The 24880-nt window shown below is 37.7% G+C and overlaps 1 protein-coding gene across 1 annotated transcript in view; it reads left to right on the top strand.

Annotated features, from left to right (window-relative positions):
- The first annotated feature begins 287 nt into the window (after positions 1 to 287).
- LOC142052755 (protein TOPAZ1-like) overlaps positions 288 to 24880 on the top strand; it is a 36916-nt gene continuing 12323 nt past the window's right edge. The window contains exons 1-8 of the mRNA XM_075083318.1: positions 288 to 1819; positions 3290 to 5744; positions 10757 to 10824; positions 13186 to 13316; positions 15348 to 15409; positions 17732 to 17844; positions 19993 to 20078; positions 20784 to 20921. Of these exons, the coding sequence (XP_074939419.1) occupies positions 643 to 1819; positions 3290 to 5744; positions 10757 to 10824; positions 13186 to 13316; positions 15348 to 15409; positions 17732 to 17844; positions 19993 to 20078; positions 20784 to 20921 (4230 nt within the window). The 5' untranslated portion in view covers positions 288 to 642. The remainder of the gene's footprint in view (positions 1820 to 3289; positions 5745 to 10756; positions 10825 to 13185; positions 13317 to 15347; positions 15410 to 17731; positions 17845 to 19992; positions 20079 to 20783; positions 20922 to 24880) is intronic.

Below are 24880 nucleotides of genomic sequence, written 5' to 3'. Positions count from 1 at the left end.
CTCTCCGGCCCGTGAGTGCCGGCACACCACGCCTCGCAGCCTCCCGCCTCGGAGCCTTCCTCGCGCCACCGCCCTCGGCCGCCTCCCGCCCTGCGCCTGCGCCGGCCGCGCCGCCATTACTCCCCGCAGCGAGCGGGCGGGCGGTCGCCCATCTCTGTTTCCGAGCGGCGCGTTGCGGGCAGGTGGCGCTGGCGGGGCTTAGGCGAAGCGTCGAGGGACGGATCGGCGGACGACAGACGGGGCGAGGGAGGGTGGCGTGGGGGTGACTTGGGCGGCGTGGCGTGGCGGCTGCTGTGGTCGCGAGGGTGGCGCGGGAGGCGGCGGGCAGCGTGGCGTGGCGTGGCGTGGCGTGGGCGGCCGCAGTGCGGACCTTGAGGAGAGAGAGGTGCGTGGCTGCTTCCTCCTACCTCCGCGGTGAGGGGCTGCTCTGGGCCCCGGGGCGGTGGTGGAGGCTCGCTGGTATCCCTGGGCTTTCTCTCTGTCAGGCTGGGCACCCCCGGGGTGACCCTTGAGGTGGGTAGCTTGAGGGAGGTCGTGCTCCTCTCCTAGTCGGGCCTTTGGGTGCTGGGCTAGCTGGCGTGCTCCTAAAAGTGCGCTGGTGCGAGTGGATTTTGTGGATTTTGTTGCTGTCTCTAGGCTCCTATGATGCCGCAGTTAAGGTCAGGGAAAGTGGTAACTGCCTGCGAGGTGAAGTCGGCTGACAGGATGGTCACCAGCCCAAGCACTCTGGGTGCAGGGGTAGGATGTGAGCCAGGGAAAAAGTTGGTAGTCAAGCAGAGTCCTCACCTGGCACCAAAGAGAAAACCTGAGCAGCCAGTATCTTCCTGTGTGCAACCTGCCATGCTCTTCAGTGTTTCTGGTGAGCAATGTGCTCCTCTTGTGCCCATGCAGAAGGAGCAAGGTGAGAGTAGCCAGAGACTCCCAGGTAAAAAATCCAACGGGATACAGTGCAGGAGGGCTGCCAGAAGCAACAAGGGTGTAGCTCTGCCAGTTTCAGACACTGCTGTATGTGAAGATTGGCAGGCAGCAACCATGGCTGCAGCAGCATCCTGGGAAGAGACTGTAAGGAGGGGGACAGGGCAAGGTCAACAGCTGTTTTTTTCAGGAATTACTTTGCAAAATAAATTTGAAGCAGGGACTGAAAGGAAAGAATGTAGCTCAGAAGGATTGAACCTCTCAGGTTTCCAGGAGAGTTCAGAGATCTCAGGAAAAAAAGGCAAATATTCCTTTATGGAAATAAAATCACAAATCCCATCCTTGGAAGAGGAAATTGAGAGCACAGAGAGACATGGCATTTCCTATTTGCCAGAACCAGAGGTGCTGCAACCCAGAAAGGGCACATGTAGTACTGAAATGAAAAGCATTGACTCCATGACAATACTGGAGATGCAAATCCCAGGTCTTAAGAATTTGGGGACTCAGGAATCCTTTTCTGAACCAAAACCTCAGGAAGAGGTAGATAAGCCAGAGAAGTTGGGTGGGTGTTCTTTAATTGGATCAAGAAAGCCCAGGACACAGGAGAAAAGAAAGAGATGCTTGAGCAAGAAGGGTCAGACACCTTTGATGAAACCAAAACTACAAGGTCCCAGAGGGAGGGGTAGATCTGCCTTGCTAGAACTGCACACACAGTGTCCAGAGTCCAGGAAGGGAGCTGTGAGTCTGAGGAAGAGGGACAGAAACGCACTGGTGTCATGGCGGCTACAGGGTCTAAGTGGCCAAGAACAGTCAACAGCCAGAGGAAATATGCACAAGCACTGCATGAAAGAAGAGCAGCGGAGCTCAAACCCTCAGAAAGGAGCACACAGCTTGGGGGAAAGTGGTAAGCATTTGTGACCCATTGTAAAAGTAGAGGTGCAGAATTTGGGCTCCCAGGACAAGGGGCTGATACTGCAAACCCCATTAAAAAGTGAATAAACGACACAGTTTTTCTTTTGCAGATATGTGGGACAAAGCATGGCAGCAGGAAAGAGTGGCATGTACCTTATCTCAAAGTGACTTTTAGTGTGTGGTTTCTAACTTGGCTTGAGAAGTGTAGAGATAAGAGCTAGGGTCTGCTTTACAGTATTGTGAATACAAGTCTTAGAAGAAAACAGCTTTTTAGGAAGAGAAAAGGCCTTTCTTGAAGGAGATAGGCACAGAGGAGAGGGGACCAGATACCCTTTTGGGGGGTGGGGGGAGGAAGGTACATTGGCAGCCACTGGTCCTGAGTAAGATTTTTGGTTTTTTCCCCCTCAAAAGCAGTCAGTTCATTTATGCATAGAAGGTCAGGCACAAGCAGGAAAGCAGGCAGTAGTTTCAGCAAAGCCAAAATAAAAGATAGTTCATCATTAATGTGTATATTTAATTATTTTTGAATATGTGTCATGCTGTCTTGTTTTAGTGCTTGCCTTCATAGGATCTTGGTTTTTATTTTCAGAATTTTATGCGTTTTAGTTGCTATTCTCTGCAAAATCCTAAAAGATGTAGAGACAAAGACTGTATTTTGTTGTTTTAGGAGAGTGTTGTATCAAACTGGAACAGTTTTGAAAAAGGATTTTTAAAAGTCTTGTTTTTCTCAGGACAGTTGTCTAAAAGACATTCCTTTTACTTTCAAAGTGGATACACTGAAATGACAAATACTTGCTCTAGGTTATTTTTTATAAATATCTAGAAACCATGTTCTGAAAAACTGAGGTGTTAAAATTGTATCTTACTTTAAAAACCAATATCTAAAAAAAACCCCCCAACATTATAGTAGTACATTCTTGAGTCTGTTCTCCAGATGAAATTTTCAGATGTACAGTATTTCTACATAATCTGTATTTGCTTTTAAATAAGTAGTACTTTTATAAAAATGTAAGTCCTGTTGTTTTTCAGGATCTTCTTGACCAGTTTGATGCATTTGGTTGGACTATATATCTGAATAAATTGCTATAATCTTATGAAAAAGCTTTCCTATTACAGAGAATCTGCTCTATAAACAAAAGATTTTAAGGCCAAGTGTGCAAACAGGATCTGCATTTTCTTGCCAGACTTGCTCTAATTTGGTTTCCACCTATGTTTTAAATATACAACTTTCAGTGTCCTTATGACACTTTAACATTCTGTTCATCTTCACATTGCTACTGTAAATCTGCTACTAGTGCTCATTAAAAAAAAAAAGGTAAAACTTTACAGAAATGTTTTAGCCTTATACATTGTCATGTTCTTTAGCCTTGAATGTTTTTTGTTCGCTTTATAAAATATTACAATAGGATAGTCTTTTTCCCTTAGTGTATTCTTTAATGACACTTCTTTGTTTTTTAATCAGCAACGGAAAAATGGAAAGCAATTGAGCAAGACTCTGGTGCACTTCACAAGGCTGCGAAGAAGCTTAAGATAAATCGAAACAGATCAGAAGATTCCAAGGAAGAGGAACCTCACTACTCTAAATCTTCTACTTTAGGTGGGACTCAGAGCAAGAGCTTTCTATGTCATCCTGTAACAAAAAAGTCTGGTGTGCAGTATAAAAAAGGGAAACACAGAATTGATCAAATCAAATGCTTGCAAAGTTTTAGTGTGGCTGCAGCTGAAAAAGTGAGAAATGTATCTCCAAAATGTGATGCTGAACATTGCAGAAATGACCTAAACCATTGTAACAGCCTGCTCTGTGCAACAGAAAAGAATCCATTTGTGAGATTAGAGGCCTGTAGTTACATCAATACCTTTGTGAAGTCTTCAGTTAGTGGAACTACCAGCAGTTATAAATTAAATGGATTCTTCCATGTAGCCCAGGATAAAAGAAAACATGTTTTTCCTGGTGGTACTGTAGAACAGAGTGATATGGATTGCAGCATTAGCAGAATGCAAAATGAGAGATCACCCATAAAAGGTGGTTTATTGTTTAATAAAGAAAAAACTCAAAATGGAGAAGGGTGTTTTTCATGCTGTCAGAGTGAAAACAGTAAGTGTGTAAGGGGAAAAAAGTGGAATAGTGGCAGAAAGCCTAGAAAAAAGATGAAAATCACTGAGAAATCGGCAGTGCAGAATATGTTCACAGACATGGCTAATGAATGCAGTGGGTGTGAGTTACAAACAGAAGCGGCAGTTGTCATGTCAAGCTCCTTTGCAGTCTTAGGACTAAATGATAAAGAAATTACTCTGTCAGCCTCATGTGATCATACATCAAATTTTCATATAGGAAAAAACAGTCATGAAGCAGAAAACGTATCAGCCTGGAGAAAAAACAGTACCAAATTGCTTCAATTTGAAGATGGCTTTAAGACGACATCTGAGCTCCCTGTAATAGCAAAAGGAGAAGATTCAAATAGTGTGGCACATCATTCTGCTGCCTCAGGTAGCCCAAGAGTGCTAGCTCAGATCCGTGGTGATTTTAATTGCCACAAAAACAAGACAGATGAAAAATTGAACAAAGTTAATAAGAAATTGCAGCAGTTCACCTGTCAAAGAACAGTACCTATGACCGGTAAAAATGTTTGGCCTTTTGAATCTTGTGCCAGGACTTCTGAATGGGTTCGTAAAAATCATGGGTCCATCTCAGAAGGAAAAAGAATTGTAAGGGTTGCCTTTGAGGAATCCTTGGATAAAAGCAGTGTTAAAGCTGTGGGAAACAGTGCTGTGCCTGGGAATTTGAGACAGTTGGATTTGCATATGTCATCAGCAGAAATTAACAAAGAATTTACACATAAAATTATGGATCTAAACACTGAATGTCTGACTCCACTTGAAACACCAGAATCCTCTTCCATGGATATTTATGAGACACTGAGAATGAGCAATGAAAATGAGGAATCACCAATTAATATGGATAGAAGTACCGTGGCTTTTAGCCATGATGATGTGCGAGAAGTTAAAGCAAACTTGACTTTAACAACAACAAAAAAAGATAAAGGGGCTGTAACAAAAAGAAACCTGTCTGTGACAGTCCAGAATGGTACACCTACAGGTAACAGAAACAGAATAAACCTTAGCCGTAAAGTACCTGTAGTGAAACAGACGGTTTCTGATTTAAAGCCAATTAAAGTATTAAACACTGGAAACCTGACAAAATTCAAAATTCCTTTATGCAGAAACAAACCCGAATCCAGGAAATTAGAATCTGTCTGTTCATTTGAAAGAAAAACCTGTAGTCCACTCAGGCTTCTTAACAGCACTAGTGTTTCAAGAAGGCAGAAAACAGGTGAAGAGACTTTTTTTGTAAAGTCCGAGCAGCAGCCTCTTCCTGTCACAAGAGACACCACATCTACAGCTTCCATGAGGAAAAAAGAGGCAGAGATCAATAGTAAGGACTTTCAGTGTGATGGCTCTCAAAACCTTTCAAACGAGATGTCTGCATTCCCTGAACATTTTTCTTTATATCCTTTTCTTGATGGACAATTAGAGTCATCTGTGCCTGATTTCAGCGGTACTGAATGTGTATTAAAATCTAATTTTCCTGATCATTCTTGGAATGCAGTTGACCACCCTGTTGCATTAGAAATAAATGATGACAGCAAATCGAGAGGGAATCTTTCACAACACAAAAATCAAAATTTTCCAGATATTCTTGAAGCTTACAAAGAAGACGTTCTTGTCATTGATGTGGTTCAGGATGACCCTGACCTTTTTGGAACCAATAATGAAGAGAAGCTTGCACTTGCAGACTGTGAAAATTTTCCTGTGAAGGCATCCTATACTAGCATCTGCATTAAAGACAAAAAGCAGGATCTTAAGCCTGAGTATCCTGTTATCTCAGAAAATAGTGATTCAGTTAATGATAATGTTAGGTATGCATATCATTCTTTTTATTACAATAATCCTAACTACTTTGTTTTTCTCTGTATACTTTGGTTGTAGTGGTCAGGCTTCCTCACAGAATTTCACTAATTTCTGGGTTGATTTTAAGTGTCAAAATTTGATTAGGGTATGACACTATTCTGAAGGCACAAAAATGCATTTGTTCTTCATAAGAACTAGGTTAAAAACTGAATCAAAGGAAAATGTATTCCTAAAGAGTTGGTTTAGACTAAGTGAAGTGAAATATGAAAGTATAAACAAAGCTAAGAGTAATATTCTTAATAAATAACTTAATTTTTAAAAATACCTGACTTGATTTGAGATAGCAGATATCCCATTGAAGGAAGTTTTTTAGTTGTACAGTGATATAATACTTAGAAATACCTTCTGCTTTATAGGTGTAGCTTATTCCTTTGCTGGATCTGTATGAGTAAATGGTGGTCTCTACAGTAGTATTCCATTCTGTCATTCTCTGTCCCTGCTTTTCTCCTGTCCCCTGGCACATGAATAGTTTTCTAATCTGTAATTTGGCTAACACGTTATAGATGTTTATGATCCTGCATCTTCATTCAGCAAGTTCCTGATGTAAATGATGAGGCATTAATGTTTTTGTGGGTTTTGAGATGATAATGAAAGTCACAGAAGGGGGAAGAGAGGTTTAAAGCAGAAACAAACTTTTGTAAAAGAGGTAGTAGTCCTTAGTGGGATAGATGAATCCATCAAATGTCTAGTCTGTTTCTTCTATAAGCTTTGCTACTAGTGTTTGATAAATGAGTTTTAACATTAGATTTTTCATCTTATGACAAAAAACATAATGCTTAGGTAGACATAGTACAAGATTTTCCTCCGAATATTAGGGATTTTTATTGGGAGGGGTGCTTTAATTTTCTTCCTCTGCTCTTTCTGGGTGGCTTTACGTTATCCTTAATTTAAATAATGTTTTAATTATTTTCAACATTGTACCATCTTACAACTGCTTTTTTTGTTGTTTTTACTCTTTGTTCTCCTTATCCTTTCCCCTTCATTGAACCCATGTGCAAAAGAGGAAAGGAATCTTCTTTGAGGTGCTGAATGGTTTTTTTTAGACATGAGAATAGAAAACTTGCAGGTCTTAATAGACTAAAACTTTGGCCAAAACAACCCTCTGAAGAACAGGGCAAGTTTTCAGTGGGAGCATTCAACTTCTTAAGAAGCAGCTAGGCTGCATCATAGTAAATTTATTAGAATGAGTATTCATTTTGTGTACAGAGTATATTGTATCTTATATACACTGTGTAACAGAATGAGCATTCGCTGTATATTACCCCAGGGTAATAATGGCTGTTCAGAGATAGTTTCCAGCTGACTGTCCAGACAGCTGTTGCACAGAATGGAAGACCAGAGCTTCTGAGCCCTTCACACTCATGTGTTGGTTATGGTAGTAAAGTTTTCTATTTATATAAATACTAACTGAAAATTTTATTGGACCTTCTAAGTACTTAGTAGGGAGGACAAATATTCCCTTTAATTAGTAATGACATTGACTTAGAGTAACATTATCACAACCCTTATACAGCTGAAAACTGAACTTGTTTGAAGTCATATTTCAGCTTTCTTCCTGGTATCTGCTGAATTTGCTTGCCATCAGCTAAAGAAAATAAAAATGCATGGTTCTTATTTCTTAGAATTTCCCCTTAATTTGCTAAAGAAGCAGGCAAAATTGTCTGGTTTTGCTTTCTACCTTCCATAGTTTGATGCAAAGATCATTAGATGGTGACTAATCATAGCTGGTAAGGGTCAGAAACATATTAATGAACTGAATATGAGATTATTAAAAAAAGGCAGTAGACCTTGCCACATTTTTATCAGGTAACTTATGATATCACCAGGTAATTCCAGATAATGGCCAGTTCATACTGTCGTTTTTTCTTTTGTTACTATTTACCAGATACAACTGGGACTTCAACTTTGGCCAGTCAAAGAAAGTGATTATGCGGGTAGAGTTATGCCTCTACTACGTATTTTAAAATAAAATACTGTTTCTGTTTCCTTAGAAGTATTTTAAACTATTGTCTGTTTTCTTGTTTGGCTTCTTATTTTATTCATACTCAGCTTTGCTTCATTGCAACATTAGTTTGTGATGCCACTTCAATCCGCGTAGAACAGTGAGTCAAAACTCCACTATTGTAAACCATCTCTAACTTGTATAAATATTAGTTTATATGCAGGTTTTGTTTAACATTGGGTTAATGTTAGCCATACACTCTAGATGAATGTAATGTAGGTGATTTTAGGTAGAAGAGCAGTGCAAGCACTTAGTGGCTGCACATGGTGCTTGTTGCTGAATGTTTTCTTTCACTGTATCAATACATAGCTTTTGTTATGATTTCCCTTCAGAGTAATAAGAGCAGGCAGATGATGATAGGAAGAATCTGGATCTTTGATAAAACTGTTTTAGTGCATGTACGCATGGGGATGGACTTCAGTACATCTTGTATACTGATATTTTAGTCTGGCGTTGGTATAGAGCAGTAAACCATATTTCTGCTAGCAGCAAATTAATTTTGAAAGTATAGCTGGGTTGTTAAAAAGCTTTTTAAAATGAGTGTTACTTACGAGTTTAATAGCATTTAAATTGTAATTGTAAAGGAAATGATTGGTGCCTTAATTTGTGGTGTTCTTCCAACTACAAAAATCTGAGATCTAGCAGCCTGTCAAAATGACAGTTGCTATAATGGAGTAATACTTTTTGTTCAAGTTCCATTATGAAACTAAAGCACTGGAACTGTGTGAAGGATGTAGCAGGTTGATTCAGTAACTGACAAGTGGTCAGTGGCAACTATTAGCCACTGTGGATGTCTAACTGTTAGGGCAGATCCATTTTGCTTGAGCTTTGAATTTAAACACCAAGCTTTGTTTAGCCAATGACGCTTTTCATCTTTGTCTGTGACCTTAGAAGATGGAGGGGTATTTTTAGTTCTGAAAATTCAAGGATAATAATTTTTGGCTTCCAAATTTCAGATAATGAAAGCACATGTCCTTCAAAAGCAGAACATACTGGTCACAACAATGACTGAGGTCCAAAACCAAAATTCAAATCAGGCTTGTTTCTTGGTTTGTTTTTTTGTTGGTTGGTTGGTTGGTTGGTTTTTTTAAAGCAAACTAACAAAGCACCCAACAAACAGAGGCACCAGACATTGCTACTTAACGTTTCCTAACTAGTGTAATTGTGCTTGTGCATGTGCCCAGAACCGAAGTCTCTGAACATGGAGGTGTAAGTAGGATAAGCAGATCCTGTCTCTTAATCCAGGAATATTCAAAAAAGGCTCCGTGTGCGTATGTCCCGAATGGTTTGATTCAGTTAGCATGCTCTGACCTTTAGGATCAGTAGGACTGGTTATTACTCTGGTGGTGCCTTTTAAGAAGAGAAGAGTGAGTGCTGGTCACTTCCAGGCATTAGTTGCCAGTCATCAGGAAAGGACTGTGGACCTGCAGCCTGAACTGGGGCAGTGAAACTCACATAGATCTCTGCCATTTTCTGTTGTCTAACCCTAAGTGACTCCCAACAGTGCAGGTGTTTGAATCAATCATCTGAGGTATTTCTTTCCTCTCAGTAGGGAATCTAGACACATAAAATCTAAGTGGCACCCAGTATTTCTTTTCATCCCAACAGACCTAGTAGGTTCAGTGGATACCTTTGAAAGCACATCAGCAACCACTCTGTTGCTCTTAAGAGACTTTTGCTTTTTACTGTTTTCCTTTCAAATGAAAGGCCTAAACTTGAATCCATTTTGCTTATGCAGAATAGCAACCCAAACGCTGTGGTTTGTGTAACTTGTGCTGTACAGAGACATTTGTTTAAACTTAATCAGGAGCAGCATGCGAGAGCATCCTACATTCTGACATGGTCTAGTATATCTCCATTTCTAGACCTCAAAAATGTGTTGACTTCTGGTTCTGTCAGTGTTCCTAGATTTGTCAGGCTAGTGAGCAAATGACAGGTACTGTAATAAATATAGTTTTCTGTATGTGTTTTAGACACCTTCTTTACGAGAACTTACAAAGTGCTTCTGTGACTATTTCACACTACACAATTAGCAGAATCTGGTAAAGATTTAGAAGTGGCTTTTGACCCAAACATGAAGATTCAGTCTTTTGATGCTGTTAAATATTTTTCATTTTAAGCAATGTTTATGAAGATGACAGCTTTCTGGAACTGTCTGCACTGCAATTTTACGAAAAAGAAAGTAAATTGCTGTTGCAGGCAAAATCACTCAAATTTTGCGTTTCGCATAAAACGTGGGGGAGAGTGGAAATAAGCCTACAGAGAGCCTGCCTCTAATAAAAATCCCTCTTGTCTCTGCGAAATTGCTGTAACTTACTAAACTCTGCTTCTTAATGTGTCTTGTGTTTACCCTTGGTGTCATTGACCAGGTACGAGCTTCCAAAATCTGCGATGATGATGTTGTAGTTTTATATATTCTATATATAATATTTTAATATGTATTTTTATCTTCTGAGCTTTCCTAAGGAGAAATACTTGGGGTTTTTTCCCAATTTATCTTTCAAACAGGTGAAGTAAGTATCTTTCTATGAACAAATGTTTTTGTTACTCTATTTGAGATTCATTGTTACGCAGATTGTCTTGAATATAAAATTACTATAAATCACATTTTGTAGAAACTGATGAATTGGCTCATTAGCACAGTATTTCCATAATTTTCTATAGAGAGGAGATTTCCCTTCTCAGTATTTTAGGCAAAGGTGAAATGAGATAATGACAAATGTTGGGATTTGAAATGTCTTGGTTTTATTTAATGTGTTTAGTTGTATATCTATAGGGATCGACATAAGACAGCCAAAAAGATAGAGTTAAGAACAGTCTTAACAACAGTCTGTTGTACGTAAGGATTCTGTCCCTAGATAAATGTATTAGTGAGAACTTCAATTTTACATAACTGGTTAGATTAATTCTGCTTTTGCGTGAGATGGAAATCTTAAATATACTTTTTGTTCAAAACAGACACATTGCTGTAAAAGAATCTGGAATGTCAAATGATTCTGAAAATCCCTGTGATGGACTGCTAAAAGGTAAGAGTCTCTGGAGATTTTTGAATGTAATCAAGAGAAGAAAGTAACCACAAAGATGTTCAGTGGCAAAACCTAGGCTTTCTACTTTCCACGTAAAATGAGAACTTGACAGTTATATCTTTCTATTGTAACAGCAATCTGTTTCCTAACGCATATTAAAAAGATGTAGTTTGAAATGGTACAAACCCAAGCCTTACAGGGAACATCTACTCTGTAGTACTCGTCTGTTGGTAGTACTGGGGTTTTTTGTTTGTTTTTGATTGTGTTTTTTTTAACATCTCCCTGATACTTTAGGCAAGGAATTCTGTTTGATGGGATGATGGTAAGGCACCGAGTGCTGCGATACTGCTTTGGAGTCTGATTCATAACTCACCTGGTTGTTCTCTCATGTTCATCATCAGACAGAATTTTATAACGGGTTTTTTTTTCCAGGTTGTGCTTTGGTTTTTTTTGTGGATGCTATGCCTGCTTCTCTGAGAAACTGTTGTTTTTTAAGGATGCTTATGTTTTTTTAGAGAAGGATACTTCTGATTCTTCCTGTTTTAAAAACAGTCCCAACTAGGCAGCACCTGAACATACTTTGTTTTGTTTTGTACGGCTTGCATACACACATATATAAAAGGTATGTCTGATGTGGAAGTTTCTCTTAGATAGGTTGGAGGAACAGGATTTTGACTTTGAATAGAAGCCAGTTGCTGACACACCAAATTAGGCACAGAGCGCTGATACTGGTTTTGAAGGTTCTCAGTGTTTCCCTTTCTGGTGTCAGTTTGTCAGCTTGCTGTTAATCTAGTACTCTGCCATTACATATTGATTTTGCTGCAGGCTTGAAAAGTGTCTGTGACAGTACCTCTTGTGCAGTTTTTTTCATATTAATGTATTATGTTCCTGGATAAAGCATGAGTGGTTTGGGCAGATGTAGCCTCCTGGAGAAAAAGGAGTAAATAGTGATGATTTGGGGGAGAGAAAGTTTCAGGCTTCAGTGATTAGAAGGCAAAATAAAAGGTAATGAGGGTTGAAGAGCTCAGACACCAAGAAATAGTCACAAGTTCCCTGAGGAGGAGTAGGGAGGAAGTAAACAGTTTGGCTTCTGGCAGTGTAAAGGGACAGAGGGGCCTGTGCTCTGGCATCTGCAGTACTGAGGTGATTGAAACCAAACCTGGGAGCAAGTCCTGTACTTCTGCATTTTCTTAGACTGTTTGTTGTTTTACATCATGTTCTAATGAACTTTGAGCCTCAAAGTCTTTGAGTCTCTTTGTGGTGCTTAAAATAAAGATTTAAGTAGATCCTTCTTCCCAGATCTGAGAAACTTAGGATCACATCAGACTTTCAGATTAATATGCACATAGTAACTTACATTTGATGTATGACTTCAGAAAGACCTGTACAGAACAAAAGAAAGGTGCCTAGTTTTGGTAATTACTGACAATTTATGTATTTATTTAGAAATACATATTACTGCTTTGTTGTCTTGTCTTACGTAGTGAGGTCATGGCTGCTTGCCTTGGTGGTGTCACAGTCTAAGAAGGGCAACAAATAGTACAGTTAAGGTATTCTGGATGACATCAATCCTCTTCATCTTTCAGGTGGAAATCTTATGTACATCGTCTTCAAGCATATGTATCTTGTACTGATGATCATAGAGACCAGTGACTATAAGATAAAAGCCTTTCCAATAATAATCTGTTTCTTTCTTCCTGTATCTGGACAATGCAGTGCAGTTGAAATTCATTCATGTGATCCATTTAAACAGTGAATTTCTTTTCTATGTAGAGCTCTTCTGTTGTGCATGAACAGCAGCTTCAGAAAGCTGCAGTCAGGTGTTGTGTTCATTTCCTGTGGCATCTGCAAAAGGTGCTGAAATTTCCTGACACTGAATTCGCATTGAGTTTACTGTATTACAGGAATTTGGAGTTTCTCAGAGCAATCTATATTTAGTTCAGGGTTGCATCATGTCATTATGATTAACTTATCCCCTTCTCCAGCAAAGACTAAGTCTTTATTTGCTTAGCAAATTGCCATACATATCTTTGGCTGTGTTTTAATAACAAAGCTTAACTGGATTTATTTCTAAAATATTGAATTCAATATAATATAAACAAACCTGCTGTACTGTTCTACAGGTACTATTACAGAACATACAGCTTGGATAGAATTTTAATTGCAGATTCAGTTTAATATTTATTTGAAATGGTTCGTGCTTTAAAGGTGAAATAATTTAACATACAAATTTCACATTTAGGAAGACCTAGGAGTTCTTAAATATCATTAGTATTAAGGCTTTATAATATTTAGGAAATAAAAGCTTTATTGTCTTGTAGCTTGGGAAATACATACTGTAATGTGTTTATACATTTTCAGCTAAAGGTATTAAAACCCGCAACTGCTCCAAAGGAAGCAGTCCTTTGGGAGGTGTTACTGAGGAATTTTTTGAAGATGGGCAACTGAGAGAACTAGATGAACTTTTGAAGAGTTTTGACGTGGATGACAAGGTACTGAGTAGTCATGCTTTCTGTCACTAAATAGTTTAAGAGATTATAGTTCATTGATTGGATAATTTTAATTACTAATGCCATTTGGTAAAAATTCTGATTTATTGTAATGAAAAGAATATTAGCATTTCCTAGATTACTGTGCTATTGACAATATGTTTTGCTTGACAGAACTTGTTTTTTTACCTTGTCACTAACAATTCATCTTTAGATTTGAAATGAAACAAGATACTGTTTTATCAGTTGTTACGGTAATTCTGTATTACCAATTGTATGAAAATTACTGTTCCAGTGAACACCTAAGAGTACTACTGTGCGTATGTGACATTTTTACATAACATACCTAGTTCTAACAGCTGGTGTTAAATGCTTCTCACCACACAGTCTCGGAAGGATGGGATGGTGTTGGAAAGCTGGGGAGCTGCACAGCCATCATGCATCCAAGAAGGATCATTCTGTGGCTCATTACATGGGCAGAAGGGCTGTTATATTAACAAACTGACTTCCTGGCAGTTCAGAGGGAACGTTAAGCCATTTTTATGCTCACTGACTTTATCTGACCTTTCTACTCTCTCTGTCCTCCTTCCTACTCTCTCTGTCCTCCTTCCTCTAGATAAGTCTAGGTCTTTTAAGACTTGCTGAAGTTTTATGCTATTTACTTCTTTGATAATGGATTGGAATTTGCATCTCACTGCCACTCAGACATAGCTGCTGATAGTATTTACTGTTTTCCACTACTTCAAGAGTAGATAATGGTTTTAACTGGATAAGTTAAACTGTAAAATTCACATGGCTAAAAACTGGTAAGTAATTGATAAGGTAATCAAACAGCAGGGAATCAGTTTCCCTGGCAAAATCATTATTTAAAAGCAGAATAGAAATGTTTCTGTCAGCAGATGGAATTGGGGCTGCTAACATCTGATTCACAAAGTGAACAGCGCCATTTTGTTCCCTGACCTTTTAGAGAGGGTAAAAGGGTCTGTCAATTAATACGTGTTACTGGAGATGTAGTGCTTGTTGCCATATTGCCAGGTCAGTCCCAGTTGGGCTACTTCATTTTGTTGTGGCTTTATAAAATTAGTGTCCTAATGTTTGCTTCTCTGTGCTGTGTTGGACAACAGTAAATATGTACAACTAATCTCACCCAAACCTCAACTTAACTAAACTTAAGCCACAAAATGCATGCTATAGCCCTAAACCTATTCCTGTATGTGGATGGAAAACTAGCTATGCAGACCTGGAGAGGGAGTGGAGTGGCAGAACACTTGTTGCAAGCATTCTACCATTTGGGATTATTTTGGGGTTTTGTTTTTTTTGATGGCTTTTACCACTAATAATGCTGTGAGAAGGACAAAAACTAACCATGGAGAAAACCCTAAAAATATTTGGGGGACTGGTAAAATTAAGTGTGGAAATCCAATGAGGGCATATCCATCTCTAATTCTTTGGCTATCATAAATTTGTGATATAATGTGACGTTCAAGTTACTTCATGAATAATGGACAAAACAAAGCCAGGATTCCGTGGCATTGTTCTATATTGGACCTTTCACATTCTCACCCCCAAATATGTTAGGTGCTGTCTTTTTTCTCCATATCTGTGGACCATGCACCATGGTGCACAGCTGAGCAAGAGCCTTAGATTTCTCCTCAATACAGCTTTAAAGTTTAATGAAACTTGATGGAATATCTTTTGTGGGTTTCTATACATCTGCCAAGTGCTTTTAAAATTGGGCAGTGGGCCTAAAAATTGCTGGGATTATCAGTGGGAGCAAAGAGAAGTGAAGACAATCATGTCACCTTTTTCCAGTTAAAAATTACTGTTTTAAAGATTACAGAGTATAATGGCAGTGTGTCCATTTAAAAAGATGGTATAAGAGTAACCCTAAAGTCCAAATTACAATCTTTGTGGTCAAGACTATATTATCACACCTTTCAAGGATCACTAACAGTTTTAAGTCTGTGGTGTAAAGCGTAACAGGCTTCGTAGTGCTTTGCTGTATCTGAAAGTGCATTTTCAATATCTTCACAGTTCAGGTTTGCAGATGGAGTGCCTGGTGTTAAAAAAGAAAAAAAGGGTGAAGCTGAAAAAAGGTACATATACCGTGTCCTTCATGTAAACTGTGATGTTCCCCTGTTACTGTACCAATGAAATGTGGTGTTTTTACAGAAACACCATCAGCATTTAAATTCAACTTTTCTAAGTTATTGTGACTATGCAATGAAGAAAATAAATATGCAAAATATTATAATTTCACTGTAAAAAGTACAAGACAAGTATAGTGATATCCTGACAGGGCAATAGAGGTTGTTTTGTCCTCTGGCTGGTGACAAAATATATCCACTTTACGCCAGTGTCTCACCTTGGCATCTCAATGTAAGTATAGCATATGATACATTTCCAGCCACAACAGCACTTACCAGAGCTTAAAAAAAAATAAATCAATGAATCTTTCAGCTTTCGTTTCTGCCTCTTGGGACTTTCTAAGCTGATGAAAGAATTGAAAGATCTCATTCAAATTCAGGCCGACAAATATTTGAACAGCAGTTGAAAAAGGCACTTAAAAACATGGCATGTAGAGTTAAGCACGTGCTTTACTGTTCTGCTAGCTTCGAGCTGTGTTTACAGTGTTTACTGTACATACAACTTAAAGTGTCAGACTAAGAAACTTCCATTCAACATTGGCACAAAAATGAAGCAGAATAAAACTCTGTAGAAAAACTATACTTAACTGATGGAATACTTAAGTAATTAGAAGAGAAATAACAGATATTTCAAAGTCATTTTCACAACAATGGAGAAACCTTAGCTGTCATAGAAGAGGGTGTTGATTTTTTTCTACTACTGGTCACATTTTTGTGACAGAATTGAAGTATACCAGAAGTCCGTTAAATGGAGAATATTGCATCTTTTAATTAATCCACTAGAGAGCTCCAAGCTCCTCTTCCTAGTAAAACACCCATTTAAAATTACCTTGGTAGCATAAATAGTTTTTTGTGCTATAGAATAAGTAGATTATGCTGGATGAAATATGTTTGTGCAAGTGATACTGCATTACTTCACTTCCTTAGCTGAAATGCAGCACACTCCGCAGTTAGAGAAGAGGCATTTATTAATTCATATGGAGTCAAACTATTTTCTTTATTTCTACTCAAAAATGTTACCACTGCAAAGTTTCATCTAGAAGAAGACATAATTACTGTTCTTATTTAGCAAACTCTGCTTCTAGTGATGCTGTTACTTAAAAAATAGACTTTTTTTGTAGAGCTATATAGTTCACAGTTCTTGGCAAAACTGTGTGTAGTTTCATGGCTGAGATTGTTACCCTGAAGGTAAGCTGCTATGAAAATCCTGTTGTGTCAGATCTGAGGCTGGAATCACAAGGAAGCATAAAAACAATTTAATGTGGTAACTTGAAAATGCTGAGTAACTAGATTGCAGATTTTTTTTTTCCTCTGGACACCAATACAATACAATCACTAGAATAAAAATAAAGTTTGATATTGGCAAATTTGAGTTTATTAGATAGAATCTATTCTTTTCTGCTGTAGCATTTTTTATTTCAAACTGTATTAAAATAGCCTGCAGTTTAGGTAAGACTTGAATTACCCTGGCAATGAGAAGTATTAAATAGCTAGAATGTGCCTCTCATAAGGGATAGCAAGTCTATTTCTGTCTCTAAATAGCAAGCAGGGTGAAGTGTCCTTTGTACTGAACCAAGATCCTTAATTGAAGGGGGAGGGGATGAAGAGCTCATGAAAGAGGATTATTTTTTTCTGTGGCTTTATTTATAAATAAGAAAAAGATCATTAAGTATTTTGCTAGCAATGTTTGTAGCTTATTTTGGAAAACATCACATTTTGGTAACTTAATTATCTGGAATGTACATATTTGGAAATAGCTCAAGGCAGAACAGTCCTTAACTGGAGTTCCCTTTGAAATCACCTAAATCCACTGCTGAGTAGAGTCACTTATTAGGAAAGAACAGTTAGCTCTTCAAATGTGATTTTAAAAGCTTTGTGGATTACTTTTTTGGCAGATATTACGTAACAGACTACTGAAAAGTAGAAGCTTCTTCAGAAGTGACAGAAATCATCTCAGTCTTCCTGTCAGCATAGTGGGAAAAAAGATAGAAGTGGTTCACGGGTGCCTTTTCTACTTTTTTATTGAATTTCTTATAATTACACTTTAGGACAAAAAAATCTCATCTATGATCACAATCGGATTGGATCAGGCAATGAGAGTAATGAAAATAAAGTTGTTGGCACTGCTAGCTATTTGAAATTACAAGTTTTTAAGTGCTGTGTAAATTGTTGAATAAATTCTCATCTTTTATTCACTTAATCCACTTAGTATATGGGAGAAGCACCTGTTTAATTTCGTTAAACAAATTCTTGTTTTTTAATACTCAACAGTGACTGTAAACACAAAGATCTTGTGAACTGTGAATTGCTATCAGGATTGCCATTAGATGCGCCAAAAGTAAATGTCCTCAGTGAAGCTACGGTGATGAAACCCCAGACAAATGGTATCGTATGCTGTATTGGTAAACCCTCCAGAGTTGTTGGTTTGGTTTGGTTTGGTTTTCACATGTGTTTTATTTAGGTGTAAAATCTTAAGGCATTTCTTCAGTTCCTAAAAGCATCGGCTGGAATTTGTTTTAGTTTACATACATAGAAGCAAAAATGCAAGCTCTCATATGATAGGTTAGTGAGGTTTGTTGGGTTGGGTTTTTTAGCAGAATTCTATTGGGCAAGGTGGAATAGCGATCATTCTAACTTGGTATTTATGGTTCTCAGATACTTTAATGGTACAGCAATGCCTGCATTCTTAGTATTTTGACCATTGTGTTTGAGGCGTGTTATTGGCAAGCAATGTGGTTTTCTTTATTTGTGGTCAGAAAACGTGACTGCAGATTTTCCTGGTTGGTTGTTATCTGTCAGCAAAACTTGGCTAAGGGATTTGTCCGCCTTGAAGGTTGGAACTTTGTTGTTTATGCCAATTCAAATGTTTGTGAGGCATTCACTAGACTGTATCAAGGAAATTATCTGGATCTAATAAGCAGCACTTCATTTTGACCTGGTATATTTCACACCTGGGACAGATACCTCTTAAGTGCCTCTGCTGCCAGAGAAATCATAATATAATGGAACTGTAGTCAAAGTTTCCTCCTTTTTTTTTCTCTGCACATAACAACTCTGACATTTAGCCTTACATAAATGCATAGTTTTATTTGGCGTACAAGATAGACAAAACCAGGTATTGATTACTTATGGGTAGATATTGCATTCTGTTTCTTTGCAACAGCTGTTTTGGGAATTAATTTTTTTAGAATTATTGGTTAATATGGATGTTTATAAACATGGATTTCCTGAACTGAGATCAGTGGCAGAGGTTCTTAGTTTCAGATTATACTGCCAGTCTCTAGAGTACAATAGTTTGAAATTGCTCATGTCTTTGGCTTTAAAGGTGCGTACAACTTCTGAAGAGTTCTTCTAAATGTTCCTTTTTAAAATCATTTGAAAGAGGTGCCAGAGCAAGAGTTTCTGTGCCAGGAGAGGGCAAAACAGCCTTTTTTTCCCCCCAGAACCGTGCAGGCACGATTAGCTATTTCACATCACAAATTTGACGTACAGGCCTACAAACTGTTGAAAGGACGTGGTCAGAAACTATGCTGTGGGGACAGCAAGAATTTGAAGGAAAGACTTCTGAGCTCAAGGTCCCAGTGGTGTTTTTCTACAGCTAGTAGTTGACTGCTTTCTCAGTCTTTTTCCTGTCACTAAACTTATCCAATCCTGAATTTATGAAATTGCCCACTGTCACTGCACAAAATTGTGCAGCTGTGACAATATGTAACATTTAGGTATTTAGTTGTTCTATATTATATTTCTCCCTCCTATCCTGTGATAGTCCGATCTGTTTAGAAAGATATGCAGATTAAGAATGATGTAGCTACCCCCTAGTAGGACCTACACCATTATTGGATGCTTTTTAGTAACTGTAGTTTGTCAGAAAGGGCTAAGCACCCTGCTTTTTGACTACCCAGTTCTTTCAAGGGATCAGATGGGAACCTTAGAAAACAAGGCATTCAAAAGCTTTTATTTGTCTTTAGATATGGAGTTGAAAACTTGAACTTTTATCTTCCAATAAGATTATTCATTTTTCAGAGAAAGAAAACTGTTGTTAATAATAATTAAAGTTCTAAAACCAAGTTTCATGGTTAAGAAACCAGTAACTTACGCTGGGCTTAAGCTTGATATTGCACTGCTTAAAACAGAGTACAGAAGATTTTATTTCAGTTGTGGAAAAATACATTTATGGCTAGTGATGTGGAAATGCAAAGATTACTAATAAAGTGGGGTTTTTTTCCCCTTTTGAAATAAAAACTTCTGGATGTTTTTATTCCATTTCTTTTCTTATCTCTGTGAATTAGGAATCTTGGATAGTGAAGCTTAAATGTGCTTACCCTTAGTTTGTGTAAAGTCTCAGTTTTAGGATAATTAAGAAAACAGTAACTTAAATTACTGACTTTAGATTGTATTAATCAAATTTTCATTAATCATTGCTGTGATTTGAAGGAACTATGAATATAAAGGAAAATAAGCTAAACAAGAGTGGTTTCAGTATGATGTGTTTTATTACATGATCTATTGATTGCCTTCATCATAATTTTTAGATTACAGATTTTCAAGAAAAAGTCCTTTACTGCCATTGCAAAATTATGGAGATTTTGAGCCATGGAAGATGGAAAAAAGTGCAATTGTGAGTTGTTAAATCCATAATGATCTCCGATCCTTTGGCACTCATTTTGTTACGGCTATTCAGACAATTCTCCATACATCTAGTCAGAAATTATGTATGTTTATGTCTCTACTCCTCTAACAATGTTATCGCTGAATAAATATAATTTCTGAGAACAAAATCAATGATAAGGACAGCTATTCACAGTGGAGCTTTGTTGATTCCTATTTCCAGCTTAAATAAAATCAAATAATGCTTTCTGCTTTATTATTTTTGTAGAACTGAAAAGCAGATGAGGTTTTGCATGTTTGAGACAGACTGCATTATCCGTTATGCTGGGTACTGAAAAAGGGTAAAGGAAATTGATGCCCCAGAATGCTCAGGCTGTTATCCAGAGCCATGCAGGAGTTTGTCACCTTTCTTCCTCCTCTCTACTCACTGTCTGTCTCATTTAGCAATTCTTGCATTCTCTCTATCAGTCTTCAGGACAGATTTTTGTTGTGTTAGGCCCTAACACAGCGTGGCAAGGGATTGATCTTGGTCTGCTTTGAAATGCTAGTAGACAGTATGGAGATGAGGGTTGTTTCAAAGGTTTAATTATAGATTGCATTTTTTTGCTTTTGTTTATAATTGTATGTATTTTGAAATTGCAAAAAAAAAATGAGTATGTTCGCTTTAAAAAAAATTATCTGTAAGTTTTTTTCTGCCTGCTTTCTCTTATTTTAGGCTTCTCATTCAGTCCAGCGGATCCTCGAGATGATTGAGTTGCCCCGTAAATATTGCAGATTTTATTTCATGACTTTGCGTGGCTGTGAAAGAGCAAAATGTTGGTTTTGGCATGTTCCAGAACAAGGGGATGAAAAGGTAAAGAGATTTATTGAAGAAAGGAACAGATTGTAAATGTGAATGCTTTTTAAATGCAAAATGATATCTCTCTTGTTCATTTATATATAGAAAGGGAGTAAATTGCAGAGATTGATGGAGCAAAAAAAGGTTCAGAAATTCTTTTAAAGTTCTTTTTTTTAAAAAAAAGTAGAATTTTGAACTAGTAGACTTTTTAAGAGAACAGACATCAGCAAAAGAGCAAGAATTAGGCTGTATGAATACAGAGTAGTAGAATGGGGAGATTCTGAGACATTTCTATCCCAAGCACTGGAGACCTGTAAGCAAACTCAGACTTTGTACGTGTTCTTAAAGTCAAAAGCCATCTAAGGTGTATTACTTTCTGCCTGTTTTGTGCAACAGAGGCACGCTTGTTTAAAGATGCTGTAACCTCCTGAAATGGAGTAACAATTCTCATAATATTTGCAAGCAAAATTCTTTTCCAGTGGTGGGCAAAGCAGATGTCTTTTCAAACCATTTAACAAAGGAATTATAAGTCTGTAATACTTCCAAGGACTGTGCAAGGCAAGCTAATTGTGCTGTCATGTAATAAGATTTTGGAACCGGCTGTATGAAACCAAGACTTAGCTTGTTCTGTAAGTTACTTGGAAGCAAACAAAAACATTAAAACAATTAAACAAAGACAAATGCCTAAACTTGCCTTCATCGGGTCTTACAAGATCTATTTCTTTTCTAATATCTTACGAGTACAATTTTATCATTGTTGTCAGTAAGTAAGAAATTACAGAATCAACATGTAAAAAATAACTTGTGGTGAGCGTGTTAGACATAAATGCTAAAAAAAAAAGTAGCATCTAAAGGAGCTTATCCATCTCCTTGGTATCTTAAATATACTGTGTCAGAATTTTTAAAATACATCAGTGTAATTTGGTTTTACTTTTCTTCATGTTTTCTCTTTTCATGTCTCGAGCTGTGGGGTTTTTTTCTAATGCTTTGTAACCCCTTTGAAAATTTATATGACAGCTTAAAAATACTAAGATCATTTGAGAGTAATTTTGTATGGGATGTTTTCAATTTTTCTCAATTGTGAAATATTTTTGGTAGGCTGTAGTAATTTTCAGCTAGTTTGTGTGAATTATCATGGTTTGTAGTGCTTCATTATATACAGACACGTTAAAGAATTAAATTATTGCCTAAAACTGTTAAAAATCTGTTCCATTTGATTTTACTTGTGGTGCAGCACTCTAGCAAACTTATTGTTCTGCCCACCAAACCTAGCCTAAATTTCTTGGTAGTCTGGAGTATACTTTGGGTTTTGTTTGTTCGTGCTTTTATTTAGTTTTTTAGAACTGTCCACTTAAAAATTACAATAGGCCAAGCACCTCATGGTGGCACCAAAGTACATAAGCGGAAGACAGGTAAAGCAGCAATGAAGTCATCTAGTTAGACACAGGGGAAATAAATCTCTTTAGGAACTGTTATGCAGACGGGCAGTCCACTTGCTTAGTACTATGTTCTCAGTCATGATTGTTACCAGAAATTTTGAAGAGAAATACCTTTCTCCTTTTCGTTAAGTAACTGGCTAATGCTTTAAGGCGTAATGTACTAGGATTTAACCCTCTTCACAGTCGTGGTTGATGACACAACGTATAAATACATAAAATACATCATATGTTTTAAAAATCAGCATACTCTTCAGCTTAGCAAGTTCCACAAGTTCACAACTTTAATATTTTTAAAGGTGCCTTTAATTTCAAACAGTGAAATCTCTTTTATATTAGTTGTAATAGTTTTGTTTACTTTGCCTATGTTTTAAATACTCCCCAAAGTATTTAAAGGAGGGGGATCTTAACAGTGTGTATCAGTATCTGACGGGGGAGTGGTAAAGAAGGTGAAGCCACACTCTTCTCAGTGGTGCCCAGTGAAAGGACAAGAGACACTGGGCAAAAATTGAAATTACAGGAAATTCAGTTTGGCTTGAATGACACTGCAGACTGTAGCATAGATAATAATTGCACAGTTAAATAAGTGGTTTGAAAACATGTCTTTGTGCAAACTGTATTTCTCCATCTGAGTGCACCTTACTCATCAACTTTTTTAGACTCGTATCCACTGAAGAAATGTTCACTTTTTGTGACTTCTTACTCTCTTTTCCTTGATCCTGTCAACCTCTAACTGGAAACAAACAGGGTAGGAAGATTTCTGTCTTCATTAATGTCATCATGTCATCTTGCAACTTCAGGGCCTTGGGTGTATGCTTCTGTTGGGGGTTTGTGTGGGGTTTTTTGGGTGTTTGTTTTTTATTTTGTTAATCTGGCTTCCTAAAGAAATTAGACTTAAAGTTGCACTGTCCTTTTATTGCTCTCTCTAACCACCTTTAACTAATTTTTGAACCTGATGGACAGTTTCAGCCACATTTAATGTGGAGCGTGTCTCAAAGATGCCACAAGGTTCATAAACAGAATCTCTTGTAAAAAGGACCCTGGTTTTGATGTCACTGAGTGAAGGGCTACAGCATGGGGTTTTACCCCTTACTAAACATCAGAGTGCACACTGACTGGGAGATGCTGAAAGATTTCATAAATTCTGGTGCTGGTTTTTCTGATTTAAGCATCTCTGTTACTGTAGAGTCACAGAGTCCCAGGTTGGAAGGGACCTCAGGGATCATCTAGTCCAACTTTTCTGGGAAGAGCAGAGTCTAGACAAGATGACCCAGCACCCTGTCCAGATGACTCTTAAAGGTGTCCAACGTGGCCAAGTCAACCACTTCCCTGGGGAGATTATTCCAATGGTTGACTGTCCTCACTGTGAAAAATTTTCCTCTCTTGCCCAATCAGAATCTCCCCAAGAGCAACGTGTGTCCATTCCCCCTTGTCCTTTCCATGTGACTCATAAAAAGGGAGTCTCCATCTTCTTTGTAGCTACCCCTTAAGTACTGGTACACAGTGATGAGATCCCCTCTGAGCCTCCTTTTCTCAAGGCTGAACAAACCCAGTTCTCCCAGCCTATCCTCATATGGCAGGCTGACCAGTCCTTTGATCATCTTGGTGGCCCTGTAGAAGAAGTGTGTTTTACTGGACAGTCAGTTGTTTGTATAAGATACACAGCCCTTTGTTATGTTTTGTTGTTTTTTTTTTTTAAAAATTGTCATGTTAAATGAGTTGTGGAATCAACTGATAGGTGACAGAATATGTGATATATACTACCTTTTGAAAAAGGGAATTGTCTCTTTCATATGCCTTATTTCAAAATCTATTATGGTTGACTCCATATTTAGAGATTCTCACATTTCTACATGGTTTGTAGGTTCAGTTACACCTTTTAAAATTGAAACAAATCAACTGAAGCCTCCTAGAAGCTGTAAATGAATAACACATTTAAGTTTCTTTTATGAATGTAATGTAACATGTCCCGTGATTAAATACTACTGCAACTGGATTTTCCAAGCAATTTCACTAATACTTGGAGCAGTCAGAGCTCCAGATGCAATCTTGGCTTTTTCTGGGAGTCAGTCCAAAGGAGGAGGAAAACAGATTCCAAAAGAAAGCAAACTAATTTACATACTGTAAGCATGTGCTAAAGTTTGTTTTGGAAATGCCCTCAGCCACCTGGGATTGTAGAATTGGATTAAGTAAATTAACCCATTGCCAAGTGACACTACATATATATTAATGATCAAAGATTCTATGTGATTTTCTGAAAAGTATATCTTAGACAATAGTTCAACAACATTATGACAATGTTTCAAAATAAAGGCAATAAGCTTTATATTAAACTTATTTGCATGTACAGTTTTGTGTCCTTTGACTTGATGATCTGAACAGGTTAATGGTTTTAAAAAGAGGAAGATGTCTTGGCCACTAGCCAGCATGTTCTGCTTTGATGATAATTCATTTGCTGTGTAACAAACTCCATGAGTGGATCCTGTCTAATTTTGAAGTTGCATGTAAAAATAAACCCAATTATGTAATATAACATGA

This window comes from Phalacrocorax aristotelis, chromosome 2, assembly GCF_949628215.1.
Source record: "Phalacrocorax aristotelis chromosome 2, bGulAri2.1, whole genome shotgun sequence".
NCBI lineage: Eukaryota > Metazoa > Chordata > Aves > Suliformes > Phalacrocoracidae > Phalacrocorax > Phalacrocorax aristotelis.
This window is presented reverse-complemented; position numbering and strand designations above follow the sequence as displayed.